Source organism: Pan paniscus, chromosome 12, assembly GCF_029289425.2.
Source record: "Pan paniscus chromosome 12, NHGRI_mPanPan1-v2.0_pri, whole genome shotgun sequence".
In the NCBI taxonomy this organism is placed as follows: Eukaryota; Metazoa; Chordata; class Mammalia; order Primates; family Hominidae; genus Pan; species Pan paniscus.
The window spans coordinates 93966243-93987721 of NC_073261.2; the positions used below are offsets into that span (position 1 = coordinate 93966243).

At 36.9% G+C, this 21479-nt stretch overlaps 1 protein-coding gene across 29 annotated transcripts in view; it reads right to left on the reverse strand.

The window, feature by feature from the left end:
* The window catches only part of BIRC6 (baculoviral IAP repeat containing 6), a 263300-nt gene that overhangs the window by 88610 nt on the left and 153211 nt on the right, over positions 1-21479 (reverse strand). For 28 of the 29 annotated variants that reach the window (XR_004669772.3, XM_034952910.4, XM_055108071.2 and 25 more), the window contains 9 exons: positions 20161-20417; positions 19521-19629; positions 17003-17224; positions 14380-15160; positions 11766-11909; positions 11212-11341; positions 5257-5388; positions 4648-4812; positions 440-613 (listed from right to left, as the gene is read on the reverse strand). Coding sequence is in view for 28 of the 29 variants with exons in the window: in XM_034952910.4 (XP_034808801.1) it covers positions 440-613; positions 4648-4812; positions 5257-5388; positions 11212-11341; positions 11766-11909; positions 14380-15160; positions 17003-17224; positions 19521-19629; positions 20161-20417 (2114 nt within the window). In the remaining variant the exon portion in view is untranslated. The remainder of the gene's footprint in view (positions 1-439; positions 614-4647; positions 4813-5256; positions 5389-11211; positions 11342-11765; positions 11910-14379; positions 15161-17002; positions 17225-19520; positions 19630-20160; positions 20418-21479) is intronic. The other variant, XM_055108074.2, reaches the window with a different exon arrangement.

Sequence of the window (21479 nt, forward strand, 5' to 3'; positions counted from 1 at the left end):
TCTGCACTCCGACCTGGGAGACAGAAAAAGACTCCGTCTCAAAAAAAATTAATGGAATATATAAGTAAAAAACAAAAATATGTGATCCCAATTATATGAGAAAACATGTTTATATGCAAGAAATGCCACTCAATATAAATTATAACTAAGTTGTAAGTTGAGTTTCTCATTTTATTATAAAATGACAATTCACATAGCTCTCACAGAAATATCAGAAATTAAAGTACATGCGCTCATAAAACAAATGATGTTATAAGAAATAATGCAACTTAGTTTCCAAATGAAATAATGGCCATTTTTTATATTTACAAAAATTCAGTCTTAAAAAAATTATATCTTATGTTGATATAATAAAAACACAAGTCAAGTCATTAGCTATAGAAATCTCTGCCTCTTTGTATAACAGTCTGTAATTTTTAAAGTAGTATTATGCACATACCTTTTTCAGGGTGTAGTCTTTTATAAGAATCTGTTTTTGATAGACTGGGGTCTGTTATAACTCTTGATCCCAATTTAACAGTCAGATCTATTGAGCGGTAACCCTGAGGAAGCTTTCGGTCATACAGGAGGGTTAAAAGCTGGGCAAGTGTCATTTCAGCTGGCAATGGCTGGCCTAAAATGATATAACTAAGTTAAATCTGGAAACCGAGAAAGAAACATTTACTTGGTTTAATTATTATCTGCTTTTACTAAATTACAGGCAACAGTTTGATTCTGAAACCAATTTCAAAACAATTAAAAAATTCAACAGCCATTGGAAAGTTTACAAAAAGTGAGTTTATTTCTGACATATAATAATGAACAATAATGTCTGTGAAAGTGTTAAAAAGTCATGGGCAAAACGTAAACAAAGGAACAGACATTTCCATAAATCTGATGTGGGCCATTTTTTTCTATAAAAGGACAGCTAATAAATACTTTAACCTGGGGGGGCCATATAGTCTCTGTTACAACTGCTAATCTACATTGTAGCAGAGAAGCAGCTATGGACAATACACTAGTAAATGGGCATAGCTGCATTCCAACAAAACTTTATTCCAGGCAGAAGGCAAGACTCACATCACCTAGGTAATGGGCCATGAGATATGTCACAAGGACCTCTCTGGACAAAGGTATCCAACCCACCAGTCGATAGCTTGTTCACCTCCACCATGAATCAACAACGTAAAGCTAAGAAGAAAAATTCCTTTGAACTGAGTTGGCAATTTCATTTTAATACAGCATGAAAATGGTGATAAAATAGAGGATGGGTATCCCTCATCCAAAATGCTTGAGACTAGAACTGTTTCAGATTTCTTTTTTTTTTCTTTTTTTTGCATTTTCTAATATTTGCATGTACACAATGAGTTATCTTAGGGAGGGGATCCAAGTGGAAACACAAAATTTATTTTTGTGTGTATACACACATACACACATCCCTTATATACATAGCCTTAAGGTAATTTTATACCGTATTTTTGATAATTTTGTGCCTGTAATAAAGTTTGTATACCCTGAACCATCAGAAAGCAAAGGTGTCACTATCTCAGCCACCCATGTCAACAAGAGTCATCATTCCTGACTCTTAATCTACATGCTAACAATAGGCAAGTGTTTTCTTACATTTATTCATACATTAAGTACTTAACAGTAAAAATATGACATACCATTAACACTGAAAAAATAATGTGTCAGGACAACTAAGCAGCATAGTAGCATCACCAGGATACCTGTTTCAGCTATTAAACAAAACCAACCACAGAGCCGGGGGTAGTGGCTCATGCCTGCAATCCCAGCACTTTGGGAGGCCAAGGCAAGTGGATCACCTAAGGCCAGAAGATCAAGACCAGCCTGGTCAACATGGTGAAACCCCGTCTCTATCAAATATACAAAAATTAGCCAGGCGTGGTGGTGGTTGCCTGTAATCCCAGCTACTCGGGAGGCTGAGGCAGGAGAACTGCTTGAACCCAGGAGGCGGAGGTTGCAGTGAGCCGAGATCACGCCATTGCACTCCAGCCTGGGCAACAAGAGTGAAACTACGTCTCAAAAAAAAAAAAAAAAAAAAAAGGAAAAAGCAGCTACGAACAACAGCAGGCTTTCAGTCTTCACCTATGATGCTGTGTTTTTATTAAAAGGTTACTATAAACTGTGTTTTTTAGTTAAGAAGAAACATCAGAAGCAGCTGAGGGACCAGGAAGTGGATCCTATGGGGGATGAAGAGACATTCTGCTGGAAGGCTTTTAAAAATGCTTCTTGTGGAGTCATCTGCCTCATTAACATGGTTTTTAGCTCAGAAGTCTCTCTTCAATTTTAAAAACTGACATGGTTTTTCATTCTGTTGTTAATGCACGCTGCCGTAATCCTTCAATATGCCCACCATACATTTTCACCATGTCTTCTTCTATAAGCACCTTTTCTGTGGTGTTATCTTGACCTTCTTCATCACTATCATAACCCTGATTCAAAACCATTTCAACTATTTTACCACCAGTCAATGAATGAATAACTGAAGCATTATTATCAAAGTTCAAAACTTCTTTGACATCTACTTCTTCCAGCTTACTGCTGAACTCTGAAGGTATATTTTTTACATATGTAAGGAGGTCAGACATCATTTTTTTTCACTTGACATACAGAATCCTTCAAAGTCACACACACACAGTTCATCATTATCACTAAACACAGTTGCAGGCCAGAGGTTGTGCCAGGCATGCACAACTGTGTCTTTGTCACTGTGTTCCAAGTATTGGCAACAACATATATGGCATTCTTTATACTAAACTCCTTTTGAAAATTTTCTGCACCCATGCCTCTGTTCACTGCTGCCAGCATGCTATTCAAGAAAGTGGATTTATATTTTCTGTTCATTGATCTAAAGATACCCTGGTCACATGGCTGAATTAATGAAGTCACATCTGAGGGAAAGTACATGGCATAAACATTAGTTTTGAGAATTTTAGCTGGAGGATGAATTGGGTGATATCAAGGAATAACAAACTCCTACATCATCCAGTCTAGCTTATGGGCAGTACATACAAGCCACTGGTACAAAGTGTTTATGAAACCAATCAGAAAAGATGTCTGTGGTGATCCATACTTTTGTGTCAGGGTAACCATGGACTGGTAAGAAATTCACTCCTTGAAAACAACAAGTGTGAAAGGTTTTGCCTATCAGAGCATGTTTGTACTTATGTATGCCAGTTGCATTAGCACATCCCAGGACAGTTATTCTGTCCTTGGTATCCTTAATTCCTGGAGGGGCTGTCCCATCAACTGTAGCCCAGTGTCTTTTTGAGACAGTAACACCAGAACAGGGATATATTTCATCAGCATTATAAACTGTTCTGGCAGATTTTCATCAGCCATGACTTTGGCAAATTTATCAATGAACTTCTCCATTGCTTCCTGATCATCAGATGCTTTATCACCACAAATCTTTAAAAATGTAATGTCGTATCTTCTCTTAAACTTCTGCAACCAGCGTGTTGAATATTCACAGCTCCTTTCAACATTCAGTTCATCATGATAGATCGTTACTTGTTTCATGATCAGCATACCATTAACAGGCACGTGTTCACTGCCAACACTGATGGATTCACTGTTTCAATACACAATCAATATCTTCATTTTTAGCTTCATGGAGTGCTTTTTCTATTTTTCATTAACCTCTATTCACCACTTGCAGCACAGAACATCAACGGTTTATCTTTCTGTTTGTTCAGGTCATGTATGGTGGTCACTCCAACACCATACTCTCTTGAAAGACGTTTCACACTTACATTGCTGTCCAGTTTCTCCAACAGCTTGTTTTTCTGTGCTACAGATAAACATAAATACTTCCTCTTTTTATCACTGTTACCCATAAGGGTATCTGGGGCCTTTTTTAAATTTCCAACACCACAGAGCAAAAAAACACAGTAATGCACACACATCTTGGCATCATGTGGGGCATCATGGGAAACCTGCTGTTGGCACGTCTGGCACGCACATTTGCAGTTTTGTTACCCACTGTGGATATGTAGGGAGGAATCGGGCATGCTCAAAAAATATCTGAAGGGGGCTGGAAGGTCTTTTTCCTCTTGTGGACACTGAAAAAACTGTGTGTTGTGTGCCTGTGTTTAGACTGCAACCGTCATATGAGGTCGGATGTGGAATTTTCCACTTGTGTCATGCCAGCACTCAAAAAGTATCAGATACTGAATTTTTGGATTAGGGATGCTCAACCTGTTATCACCTTGAACAACAGACAGGATAGTGCTCAATAAATGTGTTTTACCTGGGAAGAACATATGGCTTAACTACCAGTGGTCTAAGAGTTCTACTGCTTGAACTAGTCCTACAAATTTGCCCCACGGTGTTTCCTAAATAACTTGTCATGAACTCTCTAAATGTCTATTTCATCAATCATTTCATGGCTCACTGACCAGAAAACTTAGAAAACCAGTAAAGTAGAAATAAATAACTTGATAGTGTTAAAAAGGATATGTAATAGATTACTCCTCCTTTGCTCTCACTTCTCTTCGGAGGAACTGTATGGAAGAAGTCTCACTAACTCACTGATCTCATCAATGGCACCTGATTAAAATGATTTTGGTGACTGTGCCTCTGATTTACATAGTTTTAAGGCTACTAAAATTTCTTTGACATTTATTCATTGAGGAATATTACCTGCCAAGAGTTTGTGAAACAGGTGAAACACTGGGACAGTAATTATTTTGTTGGCAGCCTCTGCTCCTGAAGTACTTCCTATTTTATCAGGTATTGTCCTCCCCCTCCTGGATGGTGGGCGAGGTGGTGTAGCTGACACAGCACGTTTAGATTGAGACTTCAGCCCTAAAAGAAAAGGATCAGTAAGATTCTACATAGTCAACACACTAATATGAAGGAAAACAGTGTTTCTAAAATATTTTAATAAGGCATGCATTCCTAGCTAATGTCAGAAGACAGAAATGTTCCTTCTAATCCAATATCTAATCTCCCAATTCTATTCGTCCTTCATGACAACAAATAAATAATTTTGGCATTGCATCTGTAACTATTTTCCTAAAAAGTAAAAACTGTAGCTAGCTGCTATAATCTCTGAAATACAGATGACAACCTATTTAGTGGAAAGTGAAAAAAAATAAAAATAAAAAGATAAAAATCTAGTATTAAAACATCATTACGAGTCAGCTTTTTATATTAGTACACTGTATTACATAAATTTCCTGTAACTAAAATTCTAATATTTTATAGAAACCCAAACAAAATCAAGATTATAAAAAATAGAAAGCATACCAGAGGCAACAACAACACTGTAATTGTCTTGAAATCCATTTTCCGCTTTAACTTTTTCTTTCTCTTCATGGTTTTTCTTTTCTTTGTCATCTTTTTGTTCACTAATTAATTTAGCTGTGATACTTGGAGTATCTGTAAGAAGATATTATCTAAAATACACTGCTTTTCCAAATCATTAAGAAGGGAAGTAATAAATATTTCAGAGGAAGATTATGCAAGATAATATTATCCTTAATACTAAGGCAATATAAAGGAATTTAGGAGAAACGGCATGAGGTAAAGGCCTGATACCCAATCTTTACTGACATTGATGAAGAAGACTCACCACTGTACTTAAGCCAGAATATTTAAGTTCTAATCTCTATAAAGTATTATATACAGTATTTTAATGGTACCACCTCCAGAAACAATGAAAAACCAGTAGCATGAAAACTTGCTTTATTTTAGCCATAGTTCAATGTGCTTGGCAACTGCATCTAATTCAGTCCTCGCAACATAGAAATGAATGTTATTTTCAAAATGAAGAAACAGCCTTAGAAAGGCTACTGATATAATCTGTATATGGCAAATATGGGACTCAAGCTCAAGATTCAGTCTATAGCATTAAACTAGACTTCTGCTTATATTACAAATGAAAGTATAAAAGAACAAATTTCTGTAACAGATTTCCTGTTCTGTTAATTTTTATTTAGGACAAAAACAGGAATCTTAGACAACAAAGTAATATGTTTTAAAATTTAATGTGTTTTACTTTAAAAAATGAGTATTAAGGGCTCTCATAGATAGTTATTACTCTGAATATTCCTTTCATTACTGTGGCATACAGCACACCACTAAAAATTATAAAATAAATGGGTGATCATATAATGTGATTTAGTTATTAAGAAATTTAAAGGCTGAATGAATTGATTTGAAATTTTAATTTTTTTCACTATATAACTGTTATCAAGTCTTCTCTCTTTTTTTTTTTAGATAAGGTCTCGCTGTGCTGCCCAGGCTGGAGTGCAGTGGTGTAATCGCGGTTCACTGCAGCCTCAACATCCCAGGCTCAAGTGATCATCTCACCTCAGCCTCACAAGTAACTGAGACCACAGGCACATGCCATGAATTTCTGTATTTTTAGGAGAGACGAGGTTTCGCCATGTTGTGCAGACTGTTGTCAAAATCCTGGGCTCAAGCCATCTGCCTGCCTCAGCCTACTAAAGTGCTGGGATTCCAGGCATGAGCCACTGCATCTAGCTCAATTCTCTTTTTACTTCCCTAATTTAGCACAATTATGACCCAGTCTTTTATGTTAAAAAGGTTGAGACAATAAAACAATAAACAACATCTTTTGTAATAACTCTCATTTTATAGTTTTTAGTATATGAAAGTGATTTCAATTTATACAACTTCTTAATACTAATTGCTAATTGCCTATAGACAGTTTTGTGAAGTAAAAAATTTTATACACATAACAAATGCATGGTGCAACAATACATTTTACTTTCTAACAAAAACAACCAAGCAACTAAAAATGGCAAACATACTGACACAGGTCAGAGTGAAACATTTAAATAATAAGAAATTCACAAAATTAATTCATAGCATAATCAGGTAAGAAAAGCACACAAAGAATATTAGGTAATAATTTACTTAGTGCAATTAGAAGTTTAGCCAATTTTCATTTATTACCCTTATTTCAAAAGTAAATATAAAGAATAAATGCCATTCAAACACTAAAAAAAAATTTCTCAACTTCCTTTTAAAAATGCTCTGGTTTCTAATATTAATTTACTTTTTTATTTTTTAATACAAATTTCTGTTTTATTTTTTTCTCTGTACTTGAATGTATGCAAAAAGCTGCTCTGTTTTAGAATTCCACTTCTGAAATTATAAGGACCAACTTCATCTCCCACCTGAAATAACCTTAACTAGAAATATATATTAACAATACTTTTCAGACACTGAGTATCAGGCAGGGCAGGGCAGTGATGCCTGGGTAAGTGGAAACCAATGAGGTGACCCCTAGGATTGTGTGAGCTGTCTGGAAAAGAATTCCTAGGCCACAGCTCAGCACAACCTAGTTGTCACCCTAGACTGAGGATGTAAGAGCCGGAAATCCAGGAAGAAAAGATTTGCATCTATGCAGATTTGCATCTAGAGATCTGGAGATCCCTGGATCTCCAGAGATCTATATAGGGTCTTCAAGACTTCAGCATGTACTGACGAACATATGTGAGCAAACCACTGAAGGCCAGGAAAGGTACTATCGAAAAGTAGCAGGGCAAGCAACCCCAGGGTTTCAGGGAATAAAATGCTTTGTGCTCTTAGACATCTAGTGAATTCCTAACAGAGTACTCATAAGGACAGAGCCTTAATAGTGGGGTCAAATGGGATTTAGAACTGCATTTTCAAACCTGGTACCTTAATTCTATTCTAATGAGGTACATATTTAAAGGTAAAATTCGTTAAAATTAAAAATTCAATCTAAAAATTTAGTTCCTTAGTCTCATTTCATGTGCTTAACAGTTACCAAACTAGACAACATTGGTTTATAAAAATTACCAATAATTACAGTAAGTCTTACCTTAGATTAAAAGCTGCTCTGATCCTACTTACAAAGATTAAAAGCAAGTCTAAAAGCAACAAACTGTTTTCAAATAATATCATTATATTTCATGAAAAAATAAAATATATATATTAGAATACAAAATATTCAGCACCCCAAAAAGTAAAATTTACATTGTCTGGCATCCAAGAAAATTCTCCAGGCAAATAAAGAAGCGAGAACATACAATCCATAAGGAAGAGAAAAATAGTACAAACAGACTACTATGTTCAAGAAAGCTGAAGAAAACCTATACACTTTAAGTAAGGACAAGGAGATATAAAACGTCTAACAGATCAGACACAGGAAATTATCCAAAATTTAAAAATAGAGAAAAAAAATGATGGAGGGAAAAGAGGAAACACAGATTTGGGGTGTCAAACAACTTCATACAGCCTAATAAGTAACTGTAATTATAAAAAAAGGGGAGGCAATTATTGAAGAAATAATTGCCAAAATATTTCCAAATTTAGTGAAATCTAAAACACACAGATTCAAGAAACTCGACAAACTCTAATCATAAGAAATGTGAAGAAAAAATTGTAAGGCACACAATCATCATACTGCTTAAAACCAGTGACAGAAATTTGTAAAAGCAAACAGACTGACACATAAAGGTTATTATTTGAAAGTAATGTTGTCGGCCTGATGTGGTGGCTCATGCCTGTAATCTCAGCACTTTGGGAGGCCGAGGAAAGCAGATCACTTGAGGTCAGGAGTTCGACATCAGCATGGCCAATATGACAAAACCCCATCTCTACTAAAAAAAAAAAATACAAAAATTAGCCGAGTGTGGTGGCGCGTGCCTATAATCCCAGCTACTCTGCAGACTGAGGCAGGAGAATTGCTTGAACCTGGGAGGCAGAGGTTGCAGTGAGCTGAGATCGCGCCACTGCACAGCCTGGGGGACACAGTGAGACTCCGTCTCAAAACAAAAAACAAAAAACAAAAAAAAAGAGAGAGAGAGAAAATAATAGGTCACTTCCTTTTTGGCCAGTTTTAGTATTCTCTTGTTGTCTTTGCTTTTTTTTTTTTTTTTTTGAGATGAGGTCTTGCTATGTTGCCCAGGTGGTCTGGAACTCATGGGCTCAAGTAATGCAGAGAAAGACTCCATCTCAAACAAAAAAAAAAAGTAAGTATACTGTCAAAAGCTACAGATAGCAGATAAATTTACTGAGGCAATACTTCTGAATTACTTATTCTTATACATGTTGATCTAATATAAACCTACAAGTAAATATATCAGAAAATATGGCTAAAGAGTATAAATCCACTTTAAAGAACCAAAAAAAAAATCGCCAAATAGGTTACATTCAGCACATATAACTTTTGAGGTCGTGTACTTCCAAAGCGATTAGCTTTTATTTTTATGCAATACAGAAAACTATTTTGTAAAATATTTTGAATGCTAGAATGTTTTAGAATAGCATTCTTCCACAGTAAAGACTAATTAAAATGTTCAATTTTCAGTTATTTTGTATTAGAATGTCTACTTTTGCACTTCAAGTTAAACATATGAAATATCAATATCAATAACTGAGCTTCAGTGCTCCTCCCCACTTTCTTCATTTATTTAATTTTGTTTGTATGTGTTTTGAGAGAGTCCCGCTCTGTCGTCCAGGCTGGAGTGCAGTGGCGCAATCTCGGCTCACCGTAACCTCCACCTCTAGGGTTCAAGTGATTTTCCTACCTCAGTCCCCCAAATAGGTGGGACTACAGGTGCACGCTATCATACCCAACTAATTTTTGTATTTTTAGTAGACACGTGTTTCCCCATCTTGGCAGGGCTGGTCTCAAACTCCTGACCTGAGGTGATCCACCTGCCTTGGCCTCGCAAAGTGCTGGGATTACAGGTGTGAGCCAACAAGCCTGGCCCATTTATTTAATTTTTAATTTTCATTTTTCTTCATCATGTAGAATGGACAATTTCAGGAAACTGATAGAAAATACCCTCTAACATCAAATTTTCAAAAAAGTTTCTCTGTAACAGATAAGGCAGTCATTTTCAAATAATTTTTTTTAATATTTATAACAGTATGCTAACAACCTATTGTATAAGTTGTAAAACGGTAGGAAAGAATTACGATTTTATGCACATGCATATTAGACACAGCGATTATGAAGCAGAAAACAATCTTTCCTACCTATAATGATTATATCCATTCACATGGCTTCACTTACCATCTATGTGTGGTAACAACTCCCAAATCTCTTTAACTCTCTCTTTTACTCTGGGCTTTAGATTTTTATTTTTAACTGATAGACATTTCCAACTTTTTTCTTAGATACTCCTATTCTTGCTTCAGTTCACAGCTTCCATTAAAAACTTAGGTCCCTTCTTATGTATACAGATAGAAATATATCTACTTATATTCATGTTATAATGCAAACAGACATTTCTAGTTTATTTTAGAAGTTGACAACAGACATAACATCACAACTATCTTGTGGGGTGGAATGTGTGTCTTGCTCATGTTTATAATCTTAGGACAAATTACAGGCACGGTAGCTCACACCTGTAATCCCAGCAATTTGGGAGGCCGAGATGGGCGGATCACTTGAGGTCAGGAATTCGAGACCAGCCTGGCCAACATGGTGAAAATCAGTCTCTACTAAACATATGAAAAAATTAGCTGGGCGTGGTGGCACAGGCCTGTAATGCCAGCTACTCAGGAGGCTGAGGCAGGAGAATTGCTTGAACATGGGAGGCACAGGTTGTGGTGAGCCAAGATCGTTCCACTGCACTTCAGCCTGGGTGACAGAGTGAGACCCCCCTCTCAAAATTAAATAAATAAATAAAATAAAAAGTTGATATGCCTTTGCCATCAAAAACTGCTTTTTAAAAAAGTATCCCATATGTTGTTTAAAGGTATCATCCTATAACATACAGGCAAGAACCTAGGGGAAAATGTTCTGTCTGCTTTCTTCACTGACTACGATAAACAATAAGGTGACCAGTCAATTCTACCTACTCCATTTATGTCTTGATCACTGATCACCACCTTCAATTTAGTAAATGTGTATTAATTAGAATCTTGCTATTCAACCAAATATCCTGCAATTAATCTAGTATAAAATGACCAGATGGTTTATTGTGAGAACATGCCATCAATTATTTGTCTGTATTTCTAGCTGCCCATTTGTCACTGTGCCACAATAAACCAAAAAATTAGGGGTGCCTAAAAGTATTTTACATTTTGTCCACTTGACTGGCTTCTTATGCTTCAAACTATAAAGATGTCTTGAACTTTCCTAGTCATCAATGGTTGCAAAGTGGATGCAGAAAATAAAGTTATAAAAACAATAAACCTCCATATACATCAAACATAAAGTTAAACAAAAACTAATACTTAAATCTGACTTGCCTGACACTCTGTCAAGAACATCTGATAATGTTGTTGAGACTGGCAAATGAAGAGTACGGAATTTGTGGCCTGCTCCATACATTGGATGCTGGATGACGTGGCTAGTAGCATTAATTCTACCTTTGTACAGCTGAAAATCAAGAAATCAAAGAGATCAGGAAGTAACTTTTTGGAATACATATTATTATAAAATAATCTCAAAAGCATCTAAGAATAAAATACTCAATAAATCCTACAAGATATAATTAATTTAGATATGGCATATTTGCCATGATTTGTTGGTCAACTTTTGCATTATCACTCTGTACCTAATATTTTTTCATTTTTTTCCACAAATCAAACTATACTTCTCAGGCTAAGGTAAAATTATGTTATTCCTAGGCATGAGGGAGAGCGCTATCCTGAAATTGTCAAGTTCTGTCATTAGGTATAAAGGCTGTGCTAGTTTCACTTTGCTATACTCGAAGTTAGAACATAGGAGGTAACTGCAGGCTCTGATACAAAATTGTAAAATACATGTATACACAGCCAATGATTAAGTGTTAAATACTCACTGGACATGGAGACTGAAGAAACATTGTCACTTTCTCATCTTCCAGCATCAACTGTAAAAATAATCTTCGTATAAACCCTGAAATGTTCCCAGATGTTGGAAGGTTCCCTCTTTGAGGAGATGTCTGAAATAGTTCACAAAGAACCTGGCAGACAAAATATTTAAAAAGTTAAATGCAAGATTTATATGCAGCTTTTTATTTTGAAAGATAAAAAGGAAACAGAAAATATGAATAAGTTTATTTTAACATATCAAATCAGTAGCTAAAAAACAAATGTCTCTGGGGGTCTAGTAGTTAAGTTTTTTTTTTTTAAGGAGGAAAGAAATGATTTTATCTTAAAATATATGAATACCAAAGGAGATAAAAGTGTAAGAAACGTATCCAGGGTTAGAAAAAATTAGTACTAAACGGTTTGCACATAATGAATACCTAGCATAACGAACTCCCATTAACTTTAGTCAATATTGGTGTGGTTATCTTAAAATAAAAATTATGAGAAAAAGCATATTAAAAATATATAACAAGGCCAAGGTCATGCTGATAATCTCAGAACTTTGGGAAACTAAGAGAAGAGATCATTTGAGCCCAGGAATTCCAGACCAGCCTAGGCAACGTGGTGAAACCCTGTCTCTACCCACTCCCCCCACCAAAAAAAAATAAGCTGGGCGTGGTGGCATGTGCCAGTAGTCCCAGCTACTTGGGAGGCTGAGGCAGGACTTCTTGGGCCCGAAAGTTTCAGTGAGCCACGGCTCACTGATTGTGCAACCGCACTACAGGCTTGGGCAACAGAGAGAGATCCTGCCCCACCTCACCCCCAAAATGTATATAAAGCCTTAATAAGAAACCAAGAGAGAAATCAATGGGACACAAAGAGTTCATGCTACCCAGAAGCACAAACCAAATTTTCAAATACCTAGAATCATGCCCTCGGGTGAAGTTGGTAATTTAAGCATTTTCTTTTAATGCATATTTAGCAGAGATATTTTCCCAGTAATTAATTACTACAGGCAGTAAAATATCTTTCTCTTCTTCCTCTGTTTTGTTTTGGTTTTTGTTGAGACAGGGTCTCGCTCTGTCGCCCAGGCTGGAGGGCAGTGGTGTGATCTCAGCTCACTACAGCTTCAACCTCCTAGGCTCAAGTGATCCTCCCACCTCAAGCCTCCTGAGTAGCTGAGACCAAAGGCACATATCACCATGCCCGGCTAATTTTGGTTATGATTTCTTTTTTTGGTAGACAGGAGGTTTTGCCATGTTGTCAAAACTGGCCTCAAACTTCTAAGCTCAAGTGTTCCACCCGCCTTGGCTTCCCAAAGAGATGGGATTATAGGTATAAGCCACAGCACCCGACCTGCCCTTCTTCTTAATAAAACTAACTCCTTCAATATTTTATAAAAATTATATTATCTATTTTTCTAGGTACTACTAAAGTTTGACTTGAATGAGCACTATTAAATAACAAGGAGAAAAGTTATTTACTAGTGTCTACCATATCTCATATAGGCTCTATGCTGGGTATGTTATACAAATTAAAATATTTAACTGTCTCAAAAAATCCTTGAGGCAGGTATTGCTAGCCCCATGTTAACCAATATGCCCAAGGTCACGTGAGGTAACCAAAAGCAAAATTTGGCAAAAAGCCAACTAGAATTACTCTTGAAATAATTCTACCTTTCAGGACTTAATTTATTATGATAAATAATAAATTATGATTATCATAATATATGACAATCCACCACGCCCAGCTTATTATGATAATCATAATATATGATAAATTATCTTCCACTTTTTTTTTGAGATGGAGTCTCACTCTGTCGCCCAGACTGGAGTGCAGTATGATAAATTATCTTCCACATTTTTTTTTTTTTTTTTGAGACAGAGTCTCGCTTTGTCGCCCAGGCTGGAGTGCAGTAGTAAGATTTCAGCTCACTGCAACCTCCACCTCTCTGGTTCAAGCAATTCCCCTGCCTCAGCCTCCCGTGTAGCTGGGATTCCAGGCACATGCCACCACACTCGGCTAATTTTTTTGTATTTTTAGGAGAGATGGGGTTTCACCATGTTGGCCAGACTGGTCTTGAACTCCTGACCTCAGGCAATCTGCCCGCCTCAGCCTCCCAAAGTGCTGGGATTACAGGCATGAGTCACCACACCCAGCCTATCTTCCACATTTTGTATGTGATTTATGTGGAGTCTCCTATCTGAAACCTAATCTAATGCCCATGTAAAGAGAAGCAAACTATCAGTATGGCAATCTCGTTACACAAAAACACAATGCCTCAAGGCACATACAGTACTCAGTGATCAGTGTCAATACTGTTCCAGCAGCTGAAATGTTTTTTTGGGCTTTTTCTTTTTGTTTGTAGAAATTTTTGAAAATAAGGGTTGTATGATCTAGCTAGCATCCCAATGCATCTGCTAGTCATCTCATCATAAAGAATAAGTGATTCCAGTGACAGCATATTTTGAGGGGGAGAAAGGAGATATCAGTACTTTATAGTTTAAATTCAGATCCTTAAAGGCACTCAACCCTCACTAAATTTATTATTACCTGGCCTTTATACATGGCCCTTTCTTATGTAATAAAACAACTAAAATGTAAGTTATTTTTTTGTCTTACCTGTGCCATCAGCTTTTGATTATTAGGATGGCATGAAATGCACTGTAGAAAGAATGCAACAGTTGCATTCTCAATTGCTGTGCGCTGTTGAGTAGTCAATCCTGTTGTAGCAGCTGAAGAAAGAGAAGCTGATCTTGCACTGGTCTGTTGTGCACCTAAATTATGGCTTCCAGAAGTGGACCCAGAGTGACACAATAAAAACAGAAGTGCTGTCCATAGTGGATTGACTTCAGAACCACCAAGCCAATCTTTCATAATATGGCTATTGCCAACTTCTGTCAAAAACCTAAGAATAGGAGCAACTAGGTCGGCTGTGATAGGCATCTTATTACATTGTTGTGGGACATGATGGCGCCTGAGTTTGTCCTGGGAAATATCTATTGACTGAGCAATGCTTTCTGAGTTAGAAATGTGGCTAAAGCAGAAACTAGCCAGACTCCTCACAAGAAGAGAAGGCAAACCTGAGTCTAGTAATTGTTTAATAGCTTCAGGAGATTGAGAAGAGGAAGCAAGGGTAGCCAAATGTGATTCAGTTAATGCGAGAGGTGCTTGTGCATTTTTAGAGTCATCTGTTAAAGATGAACTAAGATCCTGCTTTTTGCTATCATCTGTCATGGACAGTCTATGATGACATTGCACTGGAGGAGGGGTAATTCCCATCCAGCCCATGAGCAAAGAAAAATAGTTTGGGTGTACGTGACACATTGAGCAAAGTAGACTGTCAACAGCTTTCTTCAAAACCATATTGCAGGGAAGAGACATGGACCAATTAAAAAGTAACCTAAAAAATAAAAGATATCATATTAATGATACAAGTATATTTTTAGAAGAAACTATTTCAAATATTTCTGTTATAGTTCAATGTATACTCTGACATTATATACTTTATTTGACATTGAATAATAAAACATTGTAAGATTTAAGACTGCATATATATATATATATAGACACACATATATATATATTTAAAATTGAAGAATGTAGGTACAATGCAAGTTGAGTTAGACTTGTCACTGAGTACAGAAAATCAAGTAAAGTATTTTAAAATGGTTCTATCATTCTGTGTGACCTAAAAAGGTCATGTAGAGAAACAAACAAACAAAAAAATCATGCCAAACAAATGTTTACGTTAAATTCCACATGACAAATGGCTTAAATTCATGTTTGCAAATAAAAAACTACCAGTGAGGCTCAGTAATTAAGTCATGGATTATGCCAACCGCTAAGGCCAAATATGATGACCTACTAGAGAACAATAGGCCTACTTTTTATGTGTCACAGGAACTCTTCAAAAATGAATTCTGCTGCAGACTTAATAGTTAGCTATCAGTAAGTTCAGCAAAGACTTAGCTAAATATGGTGAAGAAACGTGGGTAAATAAAAACTACTTGTCAAAAGGACAATCTAGAAAAGTCTCAAATTTTCTAGCTTTACATTTTTGTTCTTTTTTGAGATGACATCTTGCTCTGTTGCCCTGGCTGCAGTGCCAGTGGTGCCATCATCATAGGTCAGTGTGGGCTCTAACTAACTCCTGGGTTCAAGTGATCCTCCCACCTCAGCCTCCCAAGTAGTTAGGGCTAGAGGAACGTGCCACCATGCCTGGCTAATTTTTAATTTTTTTGTAGAGATTTGGTCTCTCTATTTTAGCCAGTCTGGCATCAAACGCCTCGTTTCAAGTGATCCTCCCATCTCAGCTCCCCAAAGTTATTTTTTTTGAGATAGAGTCTCGCTCTGTTGCCCAGGCTGGGGTACAGTGGCGTGAGCGCAGCTCACTGCAACTTCTGCAGACTCAAACAATTCTTGCGCCTCAGCCTCCCAAGTAGCTGGAACGACAGGTGCATACCACCGTGTCCGGCTGATTTTTTTTTTTTGAGACAGAGTCTTGCTCTTGTCGCCCAGGCTTGAGTGCAATGGTGCAATCTTAGCACACTGCAACCTCCACCTCCCAGGTTCAAGTGATCCTCCTGCCTCAGCCTCCCAAGTAACTGGGATTACAGACACGCGCCACCACGCCGGGCTAGTTTTTCTATTTTTAGTAGAGACGGGGTTTCACCATGTTGGCCAGGCTGGTCTCGAACTCCTGACCTCGTGATCTGCCCACCTCGGCCTCCCAAAGTGCTGGGATTACAGGCATGAGCCACTGTGCCCAGCTTTCTTACTTCTGCATTTTTGTACAGACAACGTTTTGCATGTTGCCCAAGCTGGTCGTGAACTCCTGACTCAAGCGATCTTCCCACCTCGGCCTCCAAAGTGCTGGGATTACAGGTGTGAGCCACCATGCCCACCCCCAAAGTTGTCTAGCTGTACTTTCCTGCCAGAGTTGTACATTAAAGATAATCTGGTGGGAAAATCTGCAACTGAGAATAAACACTATGAACCACAGCAATATCTACATTAAGCATAATTTTAGGTTAAAAAAAAGGCAGTACTGCTAACATATCTTCTTAAAACACAAAGATAAATTAATATTTGACAATTCATTTCAAAAGTATACTTGATTATATTTGCTACTTTCAAAATATTATGTTTCTCCTAATAAACATGTAAAATATTTTGTTTTATCAAGTGAACACTAACTGATCTAGTACTGGGGGATAAAAAAGATTTCACAAATCATACTTACTCAAAGAGCTCTTGGTCCAGGAGTGCTGGTAAGTCATATTCTACAAGCAGCTCATAACTGTGCCACAGAATGGCTGCTACACAGTGCAAATGAGAAGGAGATGGCATCAGAAGACCATACTCTACTGTTGAGGAGTTAGGACACATGTAGTTCATCCTGCCACTTCTCTTCATAGCAGCCACTCTTGCAGAATCACTAACCCATTTTAACAAGGCCTGAATTCTTAAACGAAGAAAACGAATTCATATAACCAACTATATAGTGCAATTGGCATTTCATATAGATAAATACCATCTCTGCATGGTGAGTAGGGTATTTATGAGAATAATGTACTAATTGTTTTTGATTATTTTAATCTAAAATAGGAAAAAAAGGAAATCTATCGGCAACAAAGACATACTAGTTCCAGTTCCAATTTTCCAATAACCTTACCAATTTCAACCATCAAAAGGTTTGAGATAACATACTAGAACAGTGATCTGGGGCTAATTCTTCATTGTACAAAGTCTCATGAAATACAGCACGTTTCACATCCCTGGACCCTAGCATTAAATACTAGTAATAGCCACCCACACTCATTCATTCTGACAACAGAATACACCCTCAACACTTACATATATTTTTTTAAGTATAATTTTTATAAGATGGAAATTAAGCTTAAATTTATTTTCTCTGCATAGTACTTTTAAAAATACAGGTATCTGTCATTTAGAACTAACATTAATAACAAGATTATAGGTCAACTAACCCCACTAATCCCAATCTCCTGGAGCTCGGAACCAGTAAAACACACCCAATTTTGAACCACAACCTGGGAGCAAAAGACTTTTAGATTTCTCAAGTTCTTAAAACACTGTGTTTACATTTTGTTTATTTTCCTTCAATTTCTATTTCAGAATATAAGATTCTTGGCTTCACACTAAAAGAAACAGGGATAGGAAGGTATATAATACTAATTCTGAAAGATAAGACTTTCAATTTCACATGATGGGGAATAAAGAGAATTCAGAAGACACGGAAGACATTTTTCTCAGTCTAACAACCTTGTCATTAATGTCAGTTTTATATAACAAACATTCATGTTTTAAAAAGCAGTATGCAGAGAAAATGAATTCAGCTTAATTTTCTTCTTATTAAAAAGCCACAACAATATTTAAAAATTAAATAATCCTAACAGATTTCAAGCAACCTGTTCTGGAAAAATATTTAACACTGATATTTTAAATATATTTTAACCACTACTAACCATTATGATTCAAATTTGGCACAAATTGTTATTCACTTTATCAAAAACAATTGCAATCTATGTTTAAATGTAATCCATAATTTTAATAATTTATAAAGATATTAATAAAACATCAAATGACTTCATTTTAAACATAATTAATCAAAATATTAAAAAGTAACATAAATCAGGAAGAAATCTCTCTGTTTTTCTAATATGGATGCTACACATAAAGACAGAGAATGCCAAATATTTGCTCAAAAATTTATCAACAAAAATATGTTTCAAAACTACTTCAAGTTGGCCGGGCGCGGTGGCTCATGCCTGTAATCCCAGCACTTGGGAGGCCCGAGGTGGGCGGATCATGAGGTCAGGAGATTGAGACCATCCTGACTAACACGGTAAAGCCCCGTCTCTACTAAAAATACAAAAAAAAAAAAAAAAAAAAAGTAGCCAGTCATAGTGGTGGTCGCCTGTAGACCCAGCTACTCAGGAGGCTGAGGCAGAAGAATGGCATGAACCCAGAAGGTGGAGCTTGCAGTGAGCCAAGATTGCACCACTGCACTCCAGCCTGGGCAACAGAGCAAGACTCCATCTCAAAACAAAACAAAACAAACAAACAAAAATTCAAGTTGGTATCAATTTGGAAGTAAAAGACATCAAGGTAGAATGACATTAGGACAACTCATTAAAATTACCTAAATGTAAAAAAAAAAAAAAAAAAAAAAAAAGAAAAGAAAAAAATCACTAAATATTTAGCCAACGTGTTCAAATGTCATTTACATGTTATGATATTGTTTCATTCTGTAAATAGCAGGAAAGAGTGCAGAAAGTCATGAAAAGACTTCGATGAATACGATAATCAATAATAAATAAACAGAACCATTATAAAAACAGTTGAAGTACCAACTACAGACACAATATCCCTACATTCATATACACATATAAAGTACTACCTAAGACAGTATGACTCTGATACCATCACTTTACAAGGTTCCTTTCACACATAGCCAACTTAAAAATATATGTTTTATTCCATTCCTCAAAAGCAGTATTAACAAAGAATTCTATTTAAGTTCAAATTTGCTTAAAGTATGACCAAACACATACAAATGTATGTCTAATGTTCATGAAAACTTGCAGAAGTTACATCGTGTGAGGCATATGGTAAACATACAATATATCACAGTATTGTCTTTTATGACATCATCTAAGGAAAAACTGTCAGAAACATTTACTATAGCATGATTATGTGCATGTGTGTGCTTAATTAAATGAAAAATAAAATCATACCTGTCTTTTGTACCAGGATCCTGAGTTGTTCCAAGCTGGTAAAGAATATCTATCGTAGAGTCAGAAGAGAGTCCATTTAGTCTTCCAAAAAGTAAAGGACTATTCAAATCTTGCAACAAAGAATCCAAAGAAAAAGTTTGCTAAATAAGCAAGTTAACCATGGGAAGATTTACTTAATTGAATTAAGTTATTCATTAAAAATGAGGCTTCCATAAATTCCAACAACAAAGAACAAACTCTAAAAATAATGAAACTAGGCTGGGTGCAGTGGTTCACACGTGTAATCCCAGCACTTTGGGAGGCCAAGGTGGGTGGATCACCTGAGGTCAGGAGTTCAAAACCAGCCTGATCAATATGGAGAAACCCCATCTCTACTAAAAATACAAAAATTAGCCAGGTGTGGTGGCAGATGCCTGTAATCCCAGCTACTAGGGAGGTGGAGGTTGTAGTGAGCCAAGATTGCGCCACTGCACTCCAGCCTGGGCAAAAGAGTGAGACTCCATCAGAGAAGAGAGAAGAGATAAACATAAACTAAAAGAAAAAATAATTCCCAAAACAGAGTTAAGCACGAAGATCGCACAGTTCAACTGCTGTTACTTTACAGATATGTAAACATTTAAATATCAAAGTTAATTATCACCTGTAGGATCACTGCCTGATGCTGCACAATTTCTCAGGAGAATGTCTATGAGCTTCAGGCCAATTCTAGTAGACTGCAGTCCTATCTTTACAAGCACAACCTCGATGTTGGGTGAATGCATTCCACAGTAAGGTGACATCAATAAGGCCGCACAAGTCTGCAGCAGATTAGCAGTAGGTGCAGCTGCACTTGCCATCATTCCTTCTAGATCACTTATGTGAGTAAGGCAATGATGTAATAACCGTAACCATCCAATACTGAAAATACAAAATGACTTGTATGATCAATATAAGTCGCTCAAATCACTTCGAGGTAGAACATAACTTTTTAAAGATCAGCATGTTGTGTTTCATAAACAGCATTAACCAATCTAAGACATGTTTTTTTAGAATGCTGCAAATTAAGTAAACAGACAGTAAGTTTTCCCTATAAGATAAATCACGGCCAGGCACGGTGGCTCACACCTGTAATCTCAGCACTTTGGGAGGCCGAGGCAGGCGGATCACAAGGTCAGGAGTTCGAGACCATCCTTGCCAACTTGGTGAAACCCCTTATCTACTAAAAATACAAAGATTACTTGGGCATGGTGGTGGGCGCCTGTAATCCCAGCTACTCGGGAAGGTGGGGCAGGAGAATCATTTGAACTCGGGAGGCAGAAGTTGCAGTGAGTCTAGACTGCACCACTGCACTCCATCCTGGGCGACAGGGTGAGACTCTGTCTCAAAACAAACAGAAAGATAAATCACATACAAAAGTACTTGTATTCATAGCACTTAGACACCATGTGTTTGCTTTTTTAGGCAATCATCCAGAAACCTTCTTTTACATGCAATTATATATACTGATAAACAGATTACTATCATAGACTTCTAAAACTGTGTAGTCTTAGCACCTTGAAAATAGAAATCCTAAATTCTTTTTTTTTTAAAGACAGAGTTTCACTCTCTCACCCAGGCTGGAGTGCAGTGGTGGAATCTTGGCTCACTGCAACCTCCACCTCCTGGGTTCAAGCGATTCTCCTGCCTCAGCCTCCCAAGCAGCACACCGCCATGCCCGGCTAATTTTTTGTATTTTTAGTAGTGATGGGGTTTCGCCCTGTTAGCTAGGCTGGTTTCGATCTCCTGACCTCGTGATCCACCCGCCTTGGCCTCCCCAAGTGCTGGGATTACAGGTGTGAGCCACTGAGCCAGGCCTTAAATTCATTTTTATCAGGCAGAACTTTCAATAAAATCCATCTATAAAACATCCAGCTGTCAAAATTTATCAGAAAAATGTTGATTAAAAAATATATTTGGGTCCTTGTTAGTTTGGTTCAGACA